At 35.7% G+C, this 21,566-nt stretch overlaps 1 protein-coding gene and 1 long non-coding RNA gene across 13 annotated transcripts in view; one reads left to right on the top strand and one right to left on the bottom strand.

Annotated features, from left to right (window-relative positions):
* LOC125673040 (mucin-17-like) overlaps nt 1–21,566 on the bottom strand; it is a 41,240-nt gene that overhangs the window by 10,302 nt on the left and 9,372 nt on the right. For 5 of the 12 annotated variants that reach the window (XM_048909284.2, XM_048909285.2, XM_056158460.1 and 2 more), the window contains exons 3-6: nt 20,374–20,484; nt 15,919–16,099; nt 9,170–9,360; nt 4,337–4,484 (exon numbers count right to left, since the gene is read on the bottom strand). In XM_048909284.2, coding sequence (XP_048765241.2) covers nt 4,337–4,484; nt 9,170–9,360; nt 15,919–16,099; nt 20,374–20,484 — 631 coding nt within the window. Of the gene's footprint in view, nt 1–4,336; nt 4,485–8,901; nt 9,042–9,169; nt 9,361–9,574; nt 10,545–15,918; nt 16,100–16,338; nt 16,546–18,796; nt 18,950–20,373; nt 20,485–21,566 lie in introns of those variants that run through there. The other 7 variants (XM_056158463.1, XM_056158462.1, XM_056158464.1 and 4 more) reach the window with 5 other exon arrangements.
* On the top strand, nt 722–4,759 carry LOC130052708 (uncharacterized). The gene is made up of 2 exons (XR_008801097.1): nt 722–3,591; nt 3,864–4,759. It is a non-coding gene; the product is annotated as an uncharacterized LOC130052708 (long non-coding RNA).

Genomic DNA, 21,566 nt, shown 5'->3' with positions numbered 1-21,566 from the left:
TTAAAACAATAGAATGAGAAACTAAAATCACTCCTTGAACAAAAGGTAGTTATGAAACCATAGAACCACAAAGAAAGTATCTGCAGATCTGTAGCTCTCTGGGAATGTCTCAAAACAGAGAAAGTATCTGCAGATCTGTAGCTCTCTGGGAATGTCTCAAAACAGAGAAAGTATCTGCAGATCTGTAGCTCTCTGACAATGTCTTAATATTTTCACAGAGAGCTACAGATCTTAATCTTATATATTCAAATACTTCTTCACAGAGCATGTCTTCTCCAACATAACTATACATAAATCAATTATAACAATCTCTTAATATCATCTCTCAACTGTTACCTAAACATGTCAATGTTTGTACATCTTCATAGATTTATTATAGTATAGACTTATCAGTACAGTGAAACACGTTCAGTGAAGTGCTGTGGATGAAAATTTTGATTCGTTATAAACATAATTCATTATATCCCATATGTTTTACAATTAAAGGGAATGAAAACCACTTCACTGTAAACATGAAATCATTATAAGTGTGTTTACTATATCTGTGTTTTATTGTATAGATGGCATGACCTTTTAACAGACCTATCAGAATAGAGGGCATGACCTTTTAACAGACATATCAGAATAGAGGGCATGACCTTTTAACAGACCTATCAGAATAGAGGGCATGACCTTTTAACAGACCTATCAGAATAGAGGGCATGACCTATTACTGTGGAATCATTAGAATTCGTAGTGGCTCAATTTTCGTGGAATTCGTGGGTGCCCCTCACCCACAAATTTACATCCTCAACGAATAAAGACAACTAGTATACAAGAATCTTACAAATATATAAATCCATGAAATTACGTCCCCATGAACCCGTAAAAAATCAGTAATCCATGAAAATTGGCCCCCACGAATTTAAATGATTCTACAGTAATAGACCTATCAAAATAGAGGGTATGACCTATTAATAGACCTATCAGGATAGAGGGTATGACCTTTGTATCACATTACATTAAGGTTCATGGTCTCCTGTGGTTATACATGTAGTCATGGCAACTCTTTCGCTGACAATCTTGGTTACAAATGGAGACTAATACAACTACTCCCAAAATTGACGACATTCAACCGGTTTATTTTTCCTTCATTTTTTTTCTCAGCAGATCAATACTCCTTGCCCGAGAAAACAAGCACTGATATATGTCATCAGGTTCTGCTTGGACAAAGTGCAGCATTACTGACAATTCAAAACAAATCATAAATCAATACAAGATTCATATAACTACTGCAACATGCCTGAAATATCCTTGCTTGGCATTCAAACATGCTCTCCATCATCATCATATCATCAGGATGTCTGTACAGTTCTTTTAAATTGAACATTGTTATGCATATTTGATGGAATAAAACACCACTTCACAAGCTACCGACAACTCTTGATGACTAAAAATGGAGTCCTTTATCCATCTTGGGATATTCTTTTTTCGACTGATTAATTTTGTTCAGCACGGAATTTCTTTTTCTTGTTATCAGTATCCTGTAGGCTGGGGGACTTTTTTAAATCAGTAATCATGTGTCATAAGAGGCGACTAAATGGGGCGGTTCTTCGGATGAGACCACAAAAACTGAGGCCCTGTGTGACAGCAGGTGTGGCACGATAAAGATCCTTCCCTGCTCAAATGTCGTAAGCGCTGAGCATGGCCTAAATTTTGCAGCCCTTCAACGGGAATGAGTAAAAAATTCTTGAGTGGGACGTTAAATAATTATTAATCAATCAGTAATTCTGTAGGCTGGGAGTGTTCCACTTATCAGTAATCCTGTAGGCTGGGAGATTTCCCCTTTTGTTTCACCTTACCCCAGGACACCCTCTCTGACCTAATTTTCAGACTCTGTATCACACACTAAGGTATTCCAGGCTGCTGATGGTGTAAACATGATTATTGATTTCTACTGCATCAAGAACTCCATCTATGGGACTGTTTGACCAATAGAAGGTGTATGAAGACTGTTTATTAATATTTGAAGATGAAAGAAAAACCACTGTTTATCAATATTTGAAGAGGAAAGAAAAACCATACCACTAAGCTGTAGTGGACTTCAGCCACTGCGTTTTGCAGCTGTAAAAGAATGTGACTTTAACCTTTGTATCAGCCACTTTGATACTCAATCTAATGAACTGGTCTTTGCTTTGTAGGAATAATTGAGAGCATCAATTTGCATGAGAGCTTAATGGTCTAATCCAAATACTGAGCAAGCAACAGAAAATTGATAAGCTTACTTAATCTCTCTCTCAATGGAGATAATTCTTAAACATCCAAATCTAATTAACACACTGAGAATTCAGAACACAGAGGCAAAATAATGGGCAAAAAATCCAGTTTTGGGAGGAAAAAAGATTGTTATCAATTAGCAAAGACATAACAGCAACATAACTCACTCCCAACAAGGTCGTTTGAATGTTTTACAGTTTCCTTCATTGATGCTAACTCAATTTATATGATTTGGTCTTGACACTATTTTGCTCCTCAGGAAGTAGAACTTCCATTATTTGCTGTTGTTCAGGAGTCGCTACAACTTCATAACTAAGCATCCTATTAACAAACTTTACTGTAAACTTTGAATTTTCATGTTCGATGACGCTGTAATACTGTCTCAGAATTGGAATATTTGGCAGATTACGTAAAAGTTGAAGGCCTATAATTTTTCATCACTAATCCTTGTGGATCCCTAATTTTTGTTGATCTAGATATAGTGCTTGTTCATTTTATATGCTGTAAAATCACTTTTCATTTATGGAAATTTTATTTTCATCCGCAAAGTTCTCTTAATGTGAAAATGACTTTTCGATAACGAATTTGTGTATGCAATGGGAGGTTCCTGGAAATTATGCTTTACTAATAAATTCAACAATGCGAGATGGTGAAAATAAGCTCTTCAGAAATACAAGTGAATGACAGTCAATAAATATGTCCACATATGTTACAGGTCGACATTTCTGGTCAGTTTCTTCTTTGTACTTTGTCTGTTTATGATGTTGACCTACGACTTTTTCCTCCATTCATCATCTTTCTGACTTACCTGTAAATTTTGTCTAGTTTAACAATTGAAACATAAACTTACAAATGTCTGTAGATATTACATGCCTTCGAGTTTTTATCCCCAACTCGTGTTGACCTACAATTTTGAGTCTATTGATGAAACAGACCTACAATTTTCGTCTCTTTTTCATTAATGGATTTTTATTTGTCTATGTTGTTGACAAAAGATTTTATGCTTGTTGATATCATGAACCTACAAGTCTACTCGGCTTTTTCCGTATGGTTACTGTAAACATTGATTTTTCGGGTTCATTTTTGCTTTGATTTTTCTGTTTGTTGTTTTTGTCTGTTTTAAGTTGTTTTCCAGTAATTTTGTTGTCTATGATTCTGCTTTGATTTTGTGTTGGTCTGATTAAAATTCTATCTTTTCATGTTGGTCAATCAATTTACTTTAATCTCACAATCTGGAACCGTTGTTGAAACTATACCTACCTATACATACAGGGGAGGTTGTTTTACTAGACCTACCTATATACCTACCTATATACCTACCTATATACTGGGGAGGTTGTTTGACTAAACCTACCTATATACTGGGGAGGTTGTTTTACTAGACCTACCTATATACTGGGGAGGTTGTTTGACTAAACCTACCTATATACTGGGGAGGTTGTTTTACTAGACCTACCTATATACTGGGGAGGTTATTAAACTAGACCTACCTATATACAGGGGTGGTTGTTAAACCAGACCTACCTATATACTGGGGAGGTTATTAAACTAGACCTACCTATATACAGGTGTGGTTGTTAAACCCGACCTACCTATATACTGGGGAGGTTGTTTTACTAGACCTACCTATATACCTACCTATATACTGGGGAGGTTGTTTGACTAAACCTACCTATATACTGGGGAGGTTGTTTGACTAGACCTACCTATATACTGGGGAGGTTATTAAACTAGACCTACCTATATACAGGGGTGGTTGTTAAACCAGACCTACCTATATACTGGGGAGGTTGTTTGACTAAACCTACCTATATACTGGGGAGGTTGTTTTACTAGACCTACCTATATACTGGGGAGGTTATTAAACTAGACCTACCTATATACAGGGGTGGTTGTTAAACCAGACCTACCTATATACTGGGGAGGTTGTTAAACTAGACCTACCTATATACAGGTGTGGTTGTTAAGCCCGACCTACCTATATACAGGGGTGGTTGTTAAACCAGACCTACCTATATACTGGGGAGGTTGTTAAACTATACCTACCTATATACTGGGGAGGTTATTAAACTAGACCTACCTATATACTGGAATGCTTGATGGAAGAACGGCAACAGTTTAGCGCTGTAGTTGTCGTTGACTGGAATGCGATGGAAATGTCCGTCCTGTACAAACGGGGACTTGGGGCATGTGATGCTGACGTTGAGGATGTACGATATGTCATTTATCTGAAAAACACCCAAAGACGAGGTTAAAATTGTATTGGAAGTTCTATCATAATAAAAATTGGTTAAGGAGGTGTACTACATTGTTATAATGGCTGACTTCCTTTTAGAATATGGATGAAAATACAAATATCAGCAAATTTTGTCTATTCCTTACATCGACTGCTGAACTGTAGATCGCAGGTTTGAGTCCAGCAGGGATTTTAAATTTTTTTCAGATAGTTTTCTACTAAAACTGCATGGGTTTTTTTTTTTTACCAAAAAAAGTATAGGTGAAAGTTTTCAATTTCAAAATATTGTTGCACATATCCTCCACTTTTCATCCACATCAAATTTCTCTGGTGTAGCATTTCTCCTTAAATGAATCTATGACTACAAAATTATAAATGTCAATTTGTTCCCCACTTATTTAATTTGTTGAAAAAACTACGCTGTATCTTCCATGAATTTGGTTGGCGTTTGGGCTCTGTTTGAACTTTCCACGAGTCTTTGATGGACTGCTACTAATTTCCTCTCACAGAAGTACATAGGTTCATAATTAGCATCATTTGGCCAAATTAATTTGAAATTCAATGAGCATTGAGGTGAATTTTCTATATGATTGAACAGATGAGGATTTATTGTAATCCTACACACAGTGTCACACTAAATATGTGGACCGATATCTCACTCACAGAGTTTAAAGCCATTGTAACTTTGTGCAATTTGTATCTTTTTTTTTTTTATATCCAAAACAAAAAACCTATGCAAATTCACAAATACTTTACAATTTGATAAAATCAATATTGCCCCAGTCAATGGTCAATAAAGTATTATAAATGATAATGTTCTTTTAACTTACAATCAGAAGAACTGAATCACAGATTGTGGCAGTCACATGAATAAAGTGTTGGCATGTTTTACACAATTTCAAGAAATTTGGTATAATGGCACAGATTATGATGTCATAGAACAAAGGTCAATAAGAACATGACGATATAATGAAAGGCACCTCGGCTTCATCGATCCATTGATGATTCGATGATTTATCAGATCTTTACCTGCAAATTACAAGGTCAAAGTATGCCATTTATGAACCTCAACTTCTTTTATAATTTCTTTTTATTTCCTCAAGGTCACATATATGTTTTCAGAGTGAAAGTCAACCTGTACATTAAATAGAAATGTGTTGACAAGAGACAGACAGACCCTTATGAATTCAGTCCTCAAGTTCACCTTTCCAGGCAAGATCACAGGTACGAGTCAGAACTGACTAATTCCTACGTGGTCCATTCAACAAAAACAGTAAACAACAAACAGACCCTGTTTACGTTTTGCCATACTTCCTTTTTTGTTTTTACGTCACCAGAAGAGGGTCTTAAAAACCGAAACGGAGAAACGTTAGGAGCTATGAGTAATGTTTGTTTACGTTCTGTCTGTGTGACAACTGCTTCATCATGTGATTGATTTCCTGAAGTACACAGCTATCATATTCGACAAAGGTGACTAGCTTTTCATTTCTGCTGCACTTTTAGGATAAAATAACCTGATGCTTTTCTTTGTCACAAATATTCAGTAAGAAACACAAGAATTATAAAATTCTAGGATCAATTGCTAGTGTATTTCAGTAAAATTGTGTACTGTTCTAGAATTTCAAGCATGACACGATTCTAAATCATAAAGAATCTATCACAAATTAAAATAATTATCTCCTTTTTTTCAAGATTATCTGAGCACATACACCTGAATTATCAAGTGTCCTTTTACTTGATAACTAAATGAATTTTTATACACCCATGTAATACAGCATTGTAGTCTTACACAAAACATTTTGAAACTATCTTAAATTTTTTTTGTTCTCTGTGATTAGACTTGTTTTCTACCCCATCAAAGCTCATCTAATAAATTGATTAGTTCGTTATTAAAATTATGGCCAATTATCGAGGTGATCAACGGCCTTTTTCTCATTGGTTGACGCCTTCCTGCATCAGTTGACACTGCAACAATTAGTCCCCCTTTTATGTTGACAACAGAGCAGTTTGACACATTGATCATTTTATACATGGGTGTGTATTGATTTTCATAGATACTGCCTCCGTCACGTTTTAACGGCAGCCACCTGATACCCAACAAAAGAGCACTGCCATCTACGACAGCTAGCAGCTTGTCACCCGATAGTCTTCATCGTTTTTATCCGTGCCTCCAGTTCGTAATGAACACGGACGCTGAATTCATGCCCAGTCCTCATTTAATATTCATTGTTTTCTGGTGTGGACTCCCACTTAGATCATTCAAACATCACAAAATTTTTAAATAATTTAGAAAGAGTGGAAAGAAATAGAAAGAATTTGTAGTTCTGAGAATTAGATTAATTGTCTTTGAATTTCTGGGTATTTCTGAACTATTTAGAAATTTACTATAATTATAACTAATGAACTTAAAAACCTGTTGTGAAACACAATAAATGTAAGTTCACTTGAAATGGTTTCTTCTGATTTCAGACAGCTTACTTTTGTGGACTCTGGAACAAACACAAGTACTAAACGAATTTTTAAGAGTCAGAGGATTAAAATACTTGTAGATCTCATGGGAAAAAATGAACTAAAACTTTATGGGAAGGAATTTTTTAAAAACTGTCGAGAAAAAAATCCTAATAGTCACAACTAAAAATAATGACATCAATTTGAAATTATTACATTAGTCACAACTAACATAGCAACATTACTTTTAAGTTAAAACTACTAACAAAAATTCAGAGACTTTTTCAGATAGTTTTGTAAATTTCAAGAATTAAAAAATTCCTGAATATTTTCCAAAGGAATTATTCCAGTTATATTTACTAGTTTTGAATGATATACTGTAAGTGAACTTATTTTAGCAGAATTTAAATTTTACCTGCTTTGGCAGAAGCAAGAGCACTAACTTGAAATTGTGCTAAAATATGAAATTTTCCATACATTTATTAGTAAGAAGCACTAAATCCCGAGTATCCCAAACAGTGCATCAGCTGCAACTGTGCCAAATTTTAAATACCTACACATACAGTGAATTCTGTCAAATTACATGTGACCATTGAGATAGATTGCCCAAGATGACAATCCAGATTTCTATATTCAGCTCCTACGCAGCCCATGATATTATACATCGGCATGTTTCTGTTTTAACAGTGGTGCTGTTGTTGCCACAAGTCTGTCGAATTCAAGGCTTCAAATTCAAACATGGACTTTGGTTATTTTTCAATCTAACTGAGCAAAAATCGGCCCCTCAATTCTAGAACTTTAACATAAACTTCAACCCATGGTAATCTCATTTTTAAAAAAGAAAATAAATAAATTTTGCAAACTCTTTAATGTGCCCTCTTTATAATAAATTTTTTTATTTAAATTTCTTTACTTGTAGTTCGCTAATGAAATTAGGCAATGAAGATCCTAACAATTAATCAGTGCAATAAGCATTGGATGGCTTACTTCCACAAGATGAACACTGCTGTCTCTCTCAGATAAATGACATAGCTGAGATCTATAACCTGTCACCAGACCCAAGCCCACAGTAATTATACTACAATAACCCCAGCTTATCTCGCTTCTTCATCTGCCTACAATTGCCAAATAATTCCTACTATGTTTATTTTTTTGTAAATGTCACATTAATTTGTAATAAAAATGTTATCACTTTTTACATATTTATACCGAATTCCTTGATGACCGTGGAGGGCGGATATAAAATTAATATAAAACTTGAGCTTTGAAGCCTAAGATTTATTTTTAGCAAATAACAGTAGATGAGGCACCCATACATAGGGGCACAACAAGCATTTATGTCGAGTACCGCATTTCAAATAAAAAAAGAAAAAAAGGTTGTCAAGTTGCAAGCATGTCCTTACAAAAAACAATAACAACTGAATCATTAAATGAGGAACTTGAAATTTCTTTTCAAAAAAGCTATTTGTTATAACACGCACTTCTTATACGTTAATCAAATAAATCCTTATTCAGGAAGACCACGATCCTGTATGGCAAGTAACCTAGCTGTACTGTCAGATCAGTGATTTTTTGGGGCCAAAATACTACTGATATTCTGCTGTTATCTCTTGCAAAAATGAAAAAAAAAATTCCCAATCCGAAATCTGTTTTTCCCAAATAAAAATCAAGAAAATTACATGTGGGAATACTATATTTACGAGTTACCCAAATGCAAATAAAAAGGGAAACTAATTGTAACATACTTCAAGTAAAAACAATGTAGTCACGTTTTTTAGTCCAATTTTGCATCAGGTCTGTTATAGAATATCTTTAGAAAAATGAGTTCAATTCCCCCCCCCCCCCCCCCAAATGTCACTAATTTCCCCCCAAATCAAAAGGAGGGGATAGAAGTAAAAAATAAAAATAAAATAAAATCACTTTAAGGAGACCGTGTACTTTAGCTAAGGGAGACAACTCACCTGTATCGTTTCCTGAGACATGGCGTCTCTGTGAGATCCGAGGTAAAGGAAGGGGGAGACAACTCACCTGTATCGTTTCCTGAGACATGGCGTCTCTGTGAGATCCGAGGTAAAGGAAGGGGGAGACAACTCACCTGTATCGTTTCCTGAGACATGGCGTCTCTGTGAGATCCGAGGTAAAGGAAGGGGGAGACAACTCACCTGTATCGTTTCCTGAGACATGGCGTCTCTGTGAGATCCGAGGTAAAGGAAGGGGGAGACAACTCACCTGTATCGTTTCCTGAGACATGGCGTCTCTGTGAGATCCGAGGTAAAGGAAGGGGAGTATGCGTGTGGGACCGATGTTGGCGACCGGCATGCAGGGCTGTGACAGAGAGGTGAGGGGGGTACACTTGTAGGCGTTGCTAGCCTTGTTCTCACAAAGAGTAGGGTGCATAGCTTGGAACGTCAAGTAGCCACCTAAAAAAAAGTCAAATGTGGAAAAATATCAGCTAAAAGTACGACTAAATTATGACTAAATTACTCAGTGAACTATGAGTACATTATTATAAATAAATCACCAAAAAAGATCTCAGAAATGTACATATCTAAACACACGGAGTTCAGATCAATCATCTTACAAGTATTGCATCTACGGATGGAATTTAGACACAGTCATTAAAAAAACAATTACCTCTTCCTTTCATAATCCTCGATAATCTAGAACTCCATTCCAAATTAATAAAGATTTGCTCTACAAGGTCAAATCATCACATTTATAAGTTTTCCTAGATTGTTATTTTAATTCCTGGACAGAAAAGAGGGAAGACAATCTTCAACAAACACCAATGTCATCATTGACAATGCTTGGCATTACATTGACAATGCTTGGACAGTGTCCAGTGATTGCTTGAGTCAGCAGGGTGCTGTACACTGACCACTACTAGATGGGGGAGAGTTGGAGGGGAGAGTTAACTTATTCCTTTGCAACTCCAAATTATCACATCATCAAATCCACATCCACTACATACAGCTCCCTAAATTAACAATCACAATCAAAAAAACAAAAACTCCCAGCTGATTCTGCTCATATTGACGTCACATCTTAATATATTACTAATACATGAATGTAAAGCGCCTTAATCTCTGAGTGATTTAGCATAATTCCTGTAATTACAACAGCGGGTCCTGGCCAGCTGACTGCGTGAACGGATGATGTTCCCGTGAATGCCGGGACTGGGACTTAACTGTTGGCCGACCCTTCACTCAGACCCTCGTTTTCTCAGGGTACAGCAGGGTTTTCCTGTTAATTTTTTTTGTGTTAGTGCTGGATCAATATGCTGTGGGATTGAGGGGATGACTCATTCACTACTGTGTATTGAGGCCCTGACTAAGGGGAACGAGAGCAACATGAATTATGTAACACCTCTGACTTCTAGCTAACAGCAAGGAACATGAACATCATATTAATTACTGCAAAATTAACAAATTATATAAAACTTTACCTGCAGATTATCTTTCTTTGATAAAATTACTGCCCATACTAAGCTTCCATTATTTAACTTTCCATCAGCGAGTGATTAAGACGTAATTAGTATTTGCACTTTTATCTGTCATGTGATCAATAGCATCCTATTTAATTAGGCTACAAGTTCATATGATGGATAAACAACGGAACTTTCTGAGTAGCCTGCTATATGAGGAACTAGTCAAGCGTAAAGGTGACTTAACTTAATTTCCATACAATATTGTTTACCGTTTGTCATTGTACATTAGCTTCTCCAGAATGACCCATGTCCATCCCAGATGACCTTTAGGCAATGACCTCAGCTGACATATTGGCCTTGACCCCAGGTAACTTTCAGACTCTGCATTAGTCTGCCTACTTTTAGCAGACATTATGTAAGATGATGTTAACCCTCACTGAATGGAGATTTCAGCTCAGCGGGGGGTCAGGCAGGTGCCCTGTGCCTCAACAAACCAAAGAGTCCTCATCCAGCTGCACACTTTTAAATCAACAATAACTATAATTTCAATGTTTTGTATTGGGTGCATATGATAGTCTGGTTTCTATTTTTAAAACTTTGATTGAAGAAGACAATGAACTTTGTACATGCGTCTGATTTAAAATCTAATTCAGCACCATACGTAAAAACATTGTCATTACCAGTGCACAATGGCCCGCATTAAACCGGAGTCAGTCTAACGAAATACACTTGGACTTGAACATAGGGATAAAAAAAACCTCCAACTTCTTTCATCCAAGATGACTAAACCCATTTATTTTGTTTTCCTTTCTCCTTCTAATCATATATAATTCTAAAGAGCTTTCGTTTGTTTTTCACGAAATAATCATTTCTAATGCACTGCAGTGAATAAAAACTCATCCTCGTTCTAGGCCATCCACATCACAGCAAATAAGCATCACCTACGGAGCAAGTGGTTTCTTGTGATAAGACATTTATCTAATACATGTATTATAACTACTTCCTACAGCAAGATCTGATGAGGGTCAAGGTCAAAAATGAACTGGTATCTCCTACATCGAACACACCCAAGACAATTCTCCCCTCTTTATTTTTTAACACAGGAAATGCATGTTTCTTGACTTGGAACATTTAAAAACTATGCTGCAAGATGCTTGCTGATTTTACAATCCAACATTTATCAATGTCTTATCAGATGCAGCTGAATTCAATATATCCTTCCAGTGTTGGATTTTATAGACCAGATATTCATTCAGGTTTTAGGTAGTAGTCATATCTTCATATATTATTTCATTCTCCAGTTATTTCACTTCCTTTAAAAAAAAATCACAAGATGTGCTGCAAACCATTCATCACAAATGGTGTACTGCAACAGGACAAACAGCCATTATTTAATTGCTTCCAGCTTCAAAGATTTTAAAAGCCCTGCTGGGAATCTCAAGATTTCACAACCATCTCCTAAACACCTAAAATCCCCATAAAGAGGTCATTTGTGTTTAATCTTCCCACCAGGAAGAACTAAAGTGACCATCCACTGGGTCATGGCCCACTTTGCATAGCCTGTTCTCCCCACCAGAGGGAGCTAAAGTGACCACTTCCTCCCAGAGGGATCATAAGCAACACTGTCCATTAATGCTTCTACCAGGACCATAAACTGACCTTTCCCTTCAGAGAAAACCATAAAGTGACTGTCTCCTTCCAAGCATCTTTAGTTGATTGCCCCTAACCTTTAACCTATTGATTAACTCATAAACTCACTACAGGGTAGACACAGGAACAATGGCTGGACTAAATTCCCCTAAATCTTGTGTCTGTTGTATCTTGCATTACACAGTGGGAAACAGAACAATGCTGTAGATAATAAGATGGCTCACTCTAAGCTCTCCACATCAACATCTGGTCATTTGTTAAAGAATGGAAGCAGTTCCTGGTCATTTATGTCCAGAGACAGTAAGAGGGATATCACTTAATGGTCAGAGTCAATGGACATGAAGCCATTACATGCTGTGATAAATGGACAAGAGCATCTGAGATCATCACATCATAATTTGATAGCACTTGGGCCATATGGTGACTTTTTGATGGATATTTGGGGGACTTAATGACCTTCAATGAAACCACTATAGAAATGACCATCACACCATTTAACTCCTCACTGACAGTGATCTTGTGAAAACAGGGGCAGCAGCAGATTTTGCCTGATAACAAGGTGATTAATGGATCACAAGAGAATTATTGCATTAGTTTTATCAATGTAATGAAATCATCGGCTAGTTTAAAATGCCACGACACCAAAGAAAGAGTGTCATGATGAAATACTGCTGAGCCATGGATTCTCTGACTCACAATCAGCCATGCATTATCATACATTCTCCACCAGATAATATCTTTTTTTAAGGTTCATTTTTTACATTATTTCAATATTCAGAGAGTGCTGCCTTCAAATTTTACCTGATAGCATACTTAGATACTTCAGAAGTCAGAGTTTGATGTGTAGATCATCACACAATGGCTCGCCACATTGTATGTACATGTATTGTTATATTATATTGTTATATTGTCATTGAGGTATTCTCTATTGTTTGGCATCTCTTCTCTTGATTGTTGTAATTATCTCAAGTTTGTCTATTTTGAACTGAATTAGAAATAAAGTATTTCGTCCTGTTCTGTCTGTCCCGTTCATTACACTGAGGTGCTTACAAGGGGAAAGCCGGTAAACTACTAACAGCTAGGTGTATAAGTTTAGCTTGCAAAACAAAATTGTGTCCTTTTTGACTTTGCTATTTCTAAATCATCGCATATATACATGACATGTTTAGAGTACGGATATGAACAAATGAATGACAGGAATTTCTCTGCTTCTGTGAATGGGGTTTGGTCATGGCAGAGAAGGGTTAAAGATGAAAGGAAATCTAGATGCACCTTGTGTAATGGAGCAGAGTCAGGGGACTATTTGTTAGTTGTTGCTCTCAAAACACACACAGAGAGAAAAGAGAGAGATAGCCCTAATAATGGCAGGATTGCATGATATAATCCTTAAACAAAGTGTGAGAGATACCCGCTAGCAGGAGACCTGTTAGTGAGGAGAGTGACTCACAAACACACTCAATGACAATGCAGGACTCTCTTTATCAGCCCAAAATTTCAGCTTCATCACTGCTCAATACAATGCACCGATCAATTTCACTGTGATAGGTCCTTATATAAGAAATTTTATTAAGGCAACACGAGACATCTGAACCCCTTCAACTTATTGTACAGACTTCATGAATCAGAGAAGATTATGAAATACAAGATATTACGCAATCTCTGTCTCCATTTGGAATTTCACCTCCTGTAGGTGTCCTAGATTTTCCTTTACAACATTTAAACCCCAGTTTTAAGACATGATAAAGCAAAATTTAGCTTACCGTGGCTTATTACATATGTGTCTTGAAATTTACATCCTACCAAATAAAAATTCCGGTTTTCTCTATTCCCCTACAAAACTCGAGTTCAAGGGTTTGAGATTAATGACTTATAGGGGCTCCTATAAACAATTATACTTCTTAAACATAGAAATCTTAAAACATATGGGTTTTCCTGCAACCCATTAATCTATTTATAGACAGGGAAAACCCCATCAGGTCTCTTGATCAGAATGATCTGGTAACTATGATCGATACTGATCATATTCCATTAGCTTAGGTCATAAAGAGATTGTAGAGGTCAGTCTCCCATCTGTTACCTACAGTAAATGAGCCCAGTCACTTCTGTGGTCAGATTGCATACCTGTGGTCTGACCTCAATCTACCCCTTCTTCACCTGAGCTATGGCTAATCCAGGTGTTGTACTATAAAGTTCCCACAAGTTCAGGGCCACAGAGGACAGATATTTAAACATTACCCAACAAGGACATTTTTAAAGGGCCAATTTGACAAATATTTGCGATGACTGTACTTCAATATGATTGGATGGGATTGTGTATTTTTTTTTTACCATTAAGGGACATAAGGTGATTAAACATAAATTGGTATTGCTAATATACTTAGGTGACACAGAGTCAAAGTCATATTCTAAAATTAGTCATTTGTCACAAACCTCTTTTTTCCAGTCTCCCTTTGGAGCATTTCATCTGCATAATTCATATAAACATTAAGATTTGAATATATCGATTCTATTTTTGTAAATTTTGTCATCACCTGTTGAGTGTTATCACTAATTCTGTAACATCATCAAAAATGTTTCATCCAATATAAATCTTTAAATATAAAACAGAAGAGTGGATGTAAAATTGATATATCACTTTATCACAAAGAAATTTACCTGAGAAAGTGACGTTTTTCAATAATTTTACTTCCTTAAAAGATAAAAAGTCAAGGTGATAGGAGAAAGATGACAAAAGAAATAATTCTGGGCAGACAGGGTCAGACTAAACACCAGAAAGGTCACTGTAGGAACAAAGCACAACTTAACTGCATGACTCGTGCTAATTAATGGCAGTGAAACAGTTGTCAGGGAATGCAACAAAAAGCAGGATAAATAGCAAACCCTACCCATCATTTCTTCCTACTTTCTTCCCAGTTACTCTGTTTATCAACACAGTTGGTCTCTTTAGTTTTACTGTAGAGCCATGAACAGGAACCAACTATTATAACTAGTCACTAAATCCATTAAACAGTCAATAATTCTCATCTAACCACTGTAAACATTCACTCACTCTCATCTGATCACTGTAAACAGTCAATAACTCTCATCTAACCACTGTAAACATTCACTCACTCTCATCTGATCACTGTAAACAGTCACTCACTCTCATCTCATCAATGAAAACAGTCAATAACTCATCTCATCACTGTAAACAGTCAATAACTCATCTAATCACTGTAAACAGTCAACAACTCTCATCTAATCACTGTAAACAGTCAATAACTCTCATCTAATCACTGTAAACAGTCAATAACTCTCATCTAATCACTGTAAACATTCACTCACTCTCATCTGATCACTGTAAACAGTCAATAACTCCCATCTAATCACTGTAAACATTCACTCACTCTCATCTCATCACTGTAAACAGTCACTCACTCTCATCTAATCACTGTAAACAGTCAATAACTCCCATATAATCACTGTAAAGTCAATAACTTCCATATAATCACTGATACTAAAATGCTGTAAACAGTCACCAGCTCTAATTCAATCACCATACAACTCAGGACGATTCTTAAATTCATTTCCTGTTTCTACTTCAATTTTGAGATATCCTTTTCTTTCATTTCTAATTTTAGACTTCTGGCCAATATATCTTAATTAAGATAAACATATCCAATTACTAGATAATAAGAGAATCAATTTTCGGTTTTAATTCATAAGATTTATATGCCCACCATCAATTTTCGTAAGAACACAAGTTCTACGATATATTCACTATTATCCATCCTGTCCCCCCTCACAATCTCGCACGTTTTTCACTCTATTATAAACACATTTTTTTCCCTTACCTACATGTACAATGATCTGATCCTCTACTTTAGAATCTTGAATAAAACAATAGTTTGAGTTTCCTTACCTTTAAGGAGAGACACACTGTTGAAAGTTGTACACATGACTAGTTTACACAGCAGAATGGACAGGAAGTTGTCCGCAGTTAGAAGTTCAGGAGATTCCGTACATTGGTCGTAGACAATCACGTCCGAATATTCCTCTATGTCAATATGGCAGGTCTGGGTCACGAGGTCACCAATGTGAACCTGAAAAACAGAGAGGTCAAGGTTAGTGTATAAACTGTGGTCAAGCCTTCAAAAGGTGGTCAAGCCATGTTGCCATATTATCACTTTGAAATTATCTTCTCTAAATTTCTTGCAAATATTTGTGTTAATTCAGAAGACTCTAAAATAGAAGTTAATTTTCAGTTATGATCCATACCCAATTGTTGTTTACCCCAACACAATCTACAATATCCTGCCCGACTTAATGAAAAGTGTGTTACCATATGGCACTATCAGATGTGTGAACCAAATCGTACGCCTTATTTGGTTTTGTTTTTGTTGCGGAAGCATGTCGCCTTTTACATTCCATTGAGAAATAAATGTCATAATTTTAATTCATGAATCAAAATCGCGTGGTATTGCTTCACAGATTTCTGAATCAGATTCTGTGTGAAATAACAGGCTACCTCAGGTGATCGACACCTGTTTACACCTGGAACAAAACAGCATACATTACAACTACACCTTTCATCTCTCACCTGTGTCCAATTTTATATGAATGAGACATCTTTAATGGAACCAAAAACTATGACAGGTATGAAGACACACGTATAGGGGTAAGAAACCAGGTATTCCACCTGTACTGGGACTGACTATTAGTGTGCAGCATTGACTTTCTTAATGAGTAATTCAGACATGATCAGCTGATCGCTACTGGGTAAAGTCCTGATGATTGAATTATAACACAGTTACAAAAGAACAGGATATATGAATATGGCCTAACATTCACTTCCTGCTGCAGCAAAAAACACCAGTATTTTCCAGTCTATCCCTCCTGTATATAAATGTGAACCGTCACCAGATTTGTATTTAGTTACGTCAATAAGCGAAATGTATCTAGTCAAGTATGGAAATCTACCAAAACAGCTGATCTAGTATGTGAATGGAGAACTACTCAGAGAAACGACCTTGACAGATAAACAGCTCCAGTTTGTTTACATCCTCGATGCAGTCATCTGCCAAGACAACCTGTTATTTAACGAGCTTCCAAAAGAACATTTTTGATGCAATTCAAAAACAATTCAGGAGAAACCTCCACAGTTTAATAATCCAATCATTAAATTCATCTGTGCTTGAAATCATAATTAACATGTGATGATAATTCTGCTTGGATGTTCCCGGTCCAAGGTTTTGTAGAAAGCAATTCTTACAGTGAAAGAGTGACAAGACAAAAATGAGGTCCGGGGCAATTTACAAGGCAGCACAGTGCGAACCCTGTTTTCCTATCGATTTTTGCCTCCTAATTGCGATTCAATTTTTAAAATCTGTTTCTCTTCCTAGAAAACAATGGCTATAAATGTGTGAGTCATCACTGCAAGAAAAAGACTAAAACCAGCAATGATCTGAGGGCCAACACGAATTTAATAATCTCAATTCACAGGAAGAAAAGATGTCAAGCCAACGAAAAATTTTTGTTGACGTAATTATACCGTAAATAGCTTAGTCTTATTTGTGAAAATTTCATTTTTGTTCACATCCTCAGGGTCGCAATGATGTGAAAATAAGATTCTTAAGAATAATTTTGCATATATACTGTGATGTATGCATCATGATAAAAAAAGAATTGAACATTTGTGAAAAATAGATCTGACAAAAACAAGTTCACAAAGATTTACAATAGCAGCTGTTGTAAATTAGTAGGTGATTATACAGTTGTATTGGTCAATATTAGTGGGTGACTATTTGGTTGTATTGGTCAATATTAGTGGGTGACTATTTGGTTGTATTGGTCAATATTAGCGGGTGACTATACAGTTGTATTGGTCAATATTAGCGGGTGACTATTTGGTTGTATTGGTCAATATTAGCGGGTGACTATTCGGTTGTATTAGTCAATATTAGCGGGTGACTATTCGGTTGTATTGGTCAATATTAGTGGGTGACTATTTGGTTGTATTGGTCAATATTAGCGGGTGACTATACAGTTGTATTGGTCAATATTAGCGGGTGACTATTCGGTTGTATTAGTCAATATTAGTGGGTGACTATTTGGTTGTATTAGTCAATATTAGCGGGTGACTATTTGGTTGTATTGGTCAATATTAGTGGGTGACTATACAGTTGTATTGGTCAATATTAAGAAATGATACAGACAGTGAATTCTCATCTAATGAATTTTAATTTCATCTCTTTATTTTGAGTCTAGACATTGTAAAAAAAAAAAAAAAAAAAACCAACAACAAAAAACCCCCAAAAATCTCATTTCAAAATTTCGAAAAGGTGTTATATAAACAATGAATTTTATCTAATTTTCATTCACAAATCACACTAATGTTCGCGATCGTTTGAACCCACAAGCTTACAAAATGTACAATAATATGGATGACATTTTAAACTTTGGAATACATGACTGCTGTCAACTTTGTGGGTATATCTGAAACTGGATCACACAATGATTTATGAGGTTAGCAATAAATAGTGATTGAGAAACTAATTAACAAAGATGATTACAGACGACCTGTCAGATTCTGAATTATAATACCTTTAATTGGACAGGTATAACCTGAGATGTGACACTTATACCCTGTCCCCCCTACAAGGCGATTAACCCCAGAGAAATAAACCAGCCACTCTAGTGCCTGTAATGTTGGCATAAATACCATTATCAATTTACCCTGCAAGTGTTCCAAAAACAGTTCAACTTATATGAATTGTATACTAATTAAAAGTTTATCATACCCTGTGTTCAGACTGCTGTTATTTAAACCCAAACTGCTGAGGATCGCCTTGTACACAATGACCGAGCACCCAGTTCACACTTAAAAGGTCCCATTGACTTTGCTCAGTACTGAAGATTTACACCAGCAAGTCCACAACAGGCATCAAAGACCCCAGTCAGTCCACTTAATCAGTCTATCCAACTTTAATCTCATTTATGGAATACACTTACGATATAAAAGAAAATGCCTGTGTCATCTTGGTCATGTGACCTGCTGGAGTCTCAACCTTTAGAAGATGATCAGACTGTGTTCATAAAAGGTATCGGAACTAAATAAATGGCCCCCTCTGATTCACCACAAACTCTGTTGATCGCCTATTACGGACACCAGCCACGTGTATTTCTTCCCTCAGCCTTAGTTCCTCTCGTATTTAAATCCTTACAAACTTCCAATCCTACATGATCACTTCCTTTAACAACCATTGCCAAAACTCCATAGAGTCTGTACTGTTTGTTTCTCTATAAACCTCTAATCAGTTATTTTGAGCTCTCATTCATCATGCCAAGATATTGTTCAAAGTATTAACTATGAACTGTGGGATGATTCATATCAGAAAGGTTCACAAGTATAAGTTCATGGAATATACCGAGTAAACGTGTCTATAATCTATAGACAGTTTTTTTCTTTCCCCCCTTTTTTTTTTAAATGTTTAACCCCAAAAACCAGAATGAAAATTTCTCATGTTATGGAATATAAATACCTGGTAACTGTGTGAGTAATTTATAAACAGGTTTTTCTCTCCTTTTTTAATGTTGAACCCCAAATTGAAAATCTGTCATGTTACGCTGACAAATTAAAAGTGTATGGTTCTATGTATCGGTATGAGTAGGATGCAAACTTGTCAATGACACAAGATCTGATGTTGGTTACAGCCTTCTGCCTGGAAAACACCACCCTATTACCCTCATGTACATACTGAAAACTTTTACCAGTTCTCTGAAACACATCTCTAAGCAAACTTGATATTTTAACACACATTTTGAATTTTATGCATTATGCCTTCACTACAGGGAGAAAAATAAGAGAGTTTAAAGTTTCAAAGATCCCCCCTCCTAAGTTGATCCTTTTGCAATGAACTTAAAACCTTGGTTAAAAAGTTATGTGAAATCTAGATGGACATTTCCAACATCTTAAATCTTAACAAGAAAATATCTATCTGTCTAAATATATTGTTTAACATCCCTCTTGAGAATTTTTCACTCATATGGAGACCTCACTATTGCAAGTGAAGGGCTGCAAAATTTAGACCTATGCTCGGCACTTATGGCCTTTCAGCAGGGAGGGATCTTTATTGTGCCACACTTGCTGTGACACGGGGCCTCAGTTTTTGCAGTCTCATCTGAAGGACCGCCCTATTTAGTTGCCTCTTACAACAAGCAAAGGGTACTGAGGACCTATTCTAAACTGAGTCCCCCACTAGAAAATAAAATGTCACTCTTAATTCAAAACTTGATTAGTTGCATGGGATGACCACATAGTTAGAGATAAAGCTTAGATGATTTCCTACTAGAGTTTACAAGAATTTGAAAAACCTACCTTGTCCAGCTGAAGTCGCCTTTTGACGAGTTTTGAGCAGCAGAGATTGACAGATTGTTGAATGCGTGATGTGTTGTATTCCAAAAACGACCGACTGTCGATCAGCAAAATCTAAAAAAAATTTAATCATCATATATTATACAAATTCAATCATCATAGAATTCAGCCATTGTAAAACAAGTTCAAACATGTAAAGAACAATTTTAACCATTATCAAGCAAATTCAAATATAGAATACATTCAACCATTTTTATAAGAAATTCAAGCACTGTGGATCATACAACAAATTCAACCATCATTCAACAAATTTAACCATTATAGAACAAATTCAACCATTGCAGAACAAACTCAACCATCATTCGACATATTCAACCATCATTCAACATACTCAACCATTCTAGAACAAATTCAACCATGATTATAGAATAAATTCAAACATCATTCAACATATTCTACCATTATAGAATTAATTCAACCATTATAAAAACAAATTCAACCATTATAGAATTAATTCAACCATTATAGAATTAATTCAACCATTATAAAACAAATTCATTTATAGAATTAATTCAACCATTATAGAACAAATTCTACCATCACAGATTAAACCCAACCATCAGAACTAATTCAATCATCATAGAACAAATCCAACCATCATATATTAAAATTAATTCAACCATTATTCATAAAACAAAATTCAACCACCATTGAACTTCAAATTCAGCACATCCATCTCTAATAGTTTTATAGTGTTTATATCATCTATAGATTTCAACAAAACTAGATCCAACAATGTTGAAAATTTAAAAAGATCAAAATACATACACTATTAACCATTGCATGTAGTAAATTCTACTTCTTTACAGAAATCTCCCGCTTTCAAATTTTCACAATTATTTTTTATATTTTTTAAAATTCTAATTCAGCAATTGAAACACAGACCCAAACTTCATTAAAATTAGAATAGAATTGAGAAGATAAAATAAATCAAGAAAATAAAATTTATAGTTTATACACTCAGATTCCTTTCTGCCTCGTCATTTCATGCCCTTCATATCAATAACTGACTTCATATACAGATCAGTTATTGCTTCCCATCCACACCCTGACATTACAGCTATGACAAATTTTTAATGCCACAGTCATGAAAATCATGAATAAGGCTCAGAAAAAAAAAACCAATCACACTGAGA

Source organism: Ostrea edulis, chromosome 3 (assembly GCF_947568905.1).
Source record: "Ostrea edulis chromosome 3, xbOstEdul1.1, whole genome shotgun sequence".
In the NCBI taxonomy this organism is placed as follows: domain Eukaryota; kingdom Metazoa; phylum Mollusca; class Bivalvia; order Ostreida; family Ostreidae; genus Ostrea; species Ostrea edulis.
This window is presented reverse-complemented; position numbering and strand designations above follow the sequence as displayed.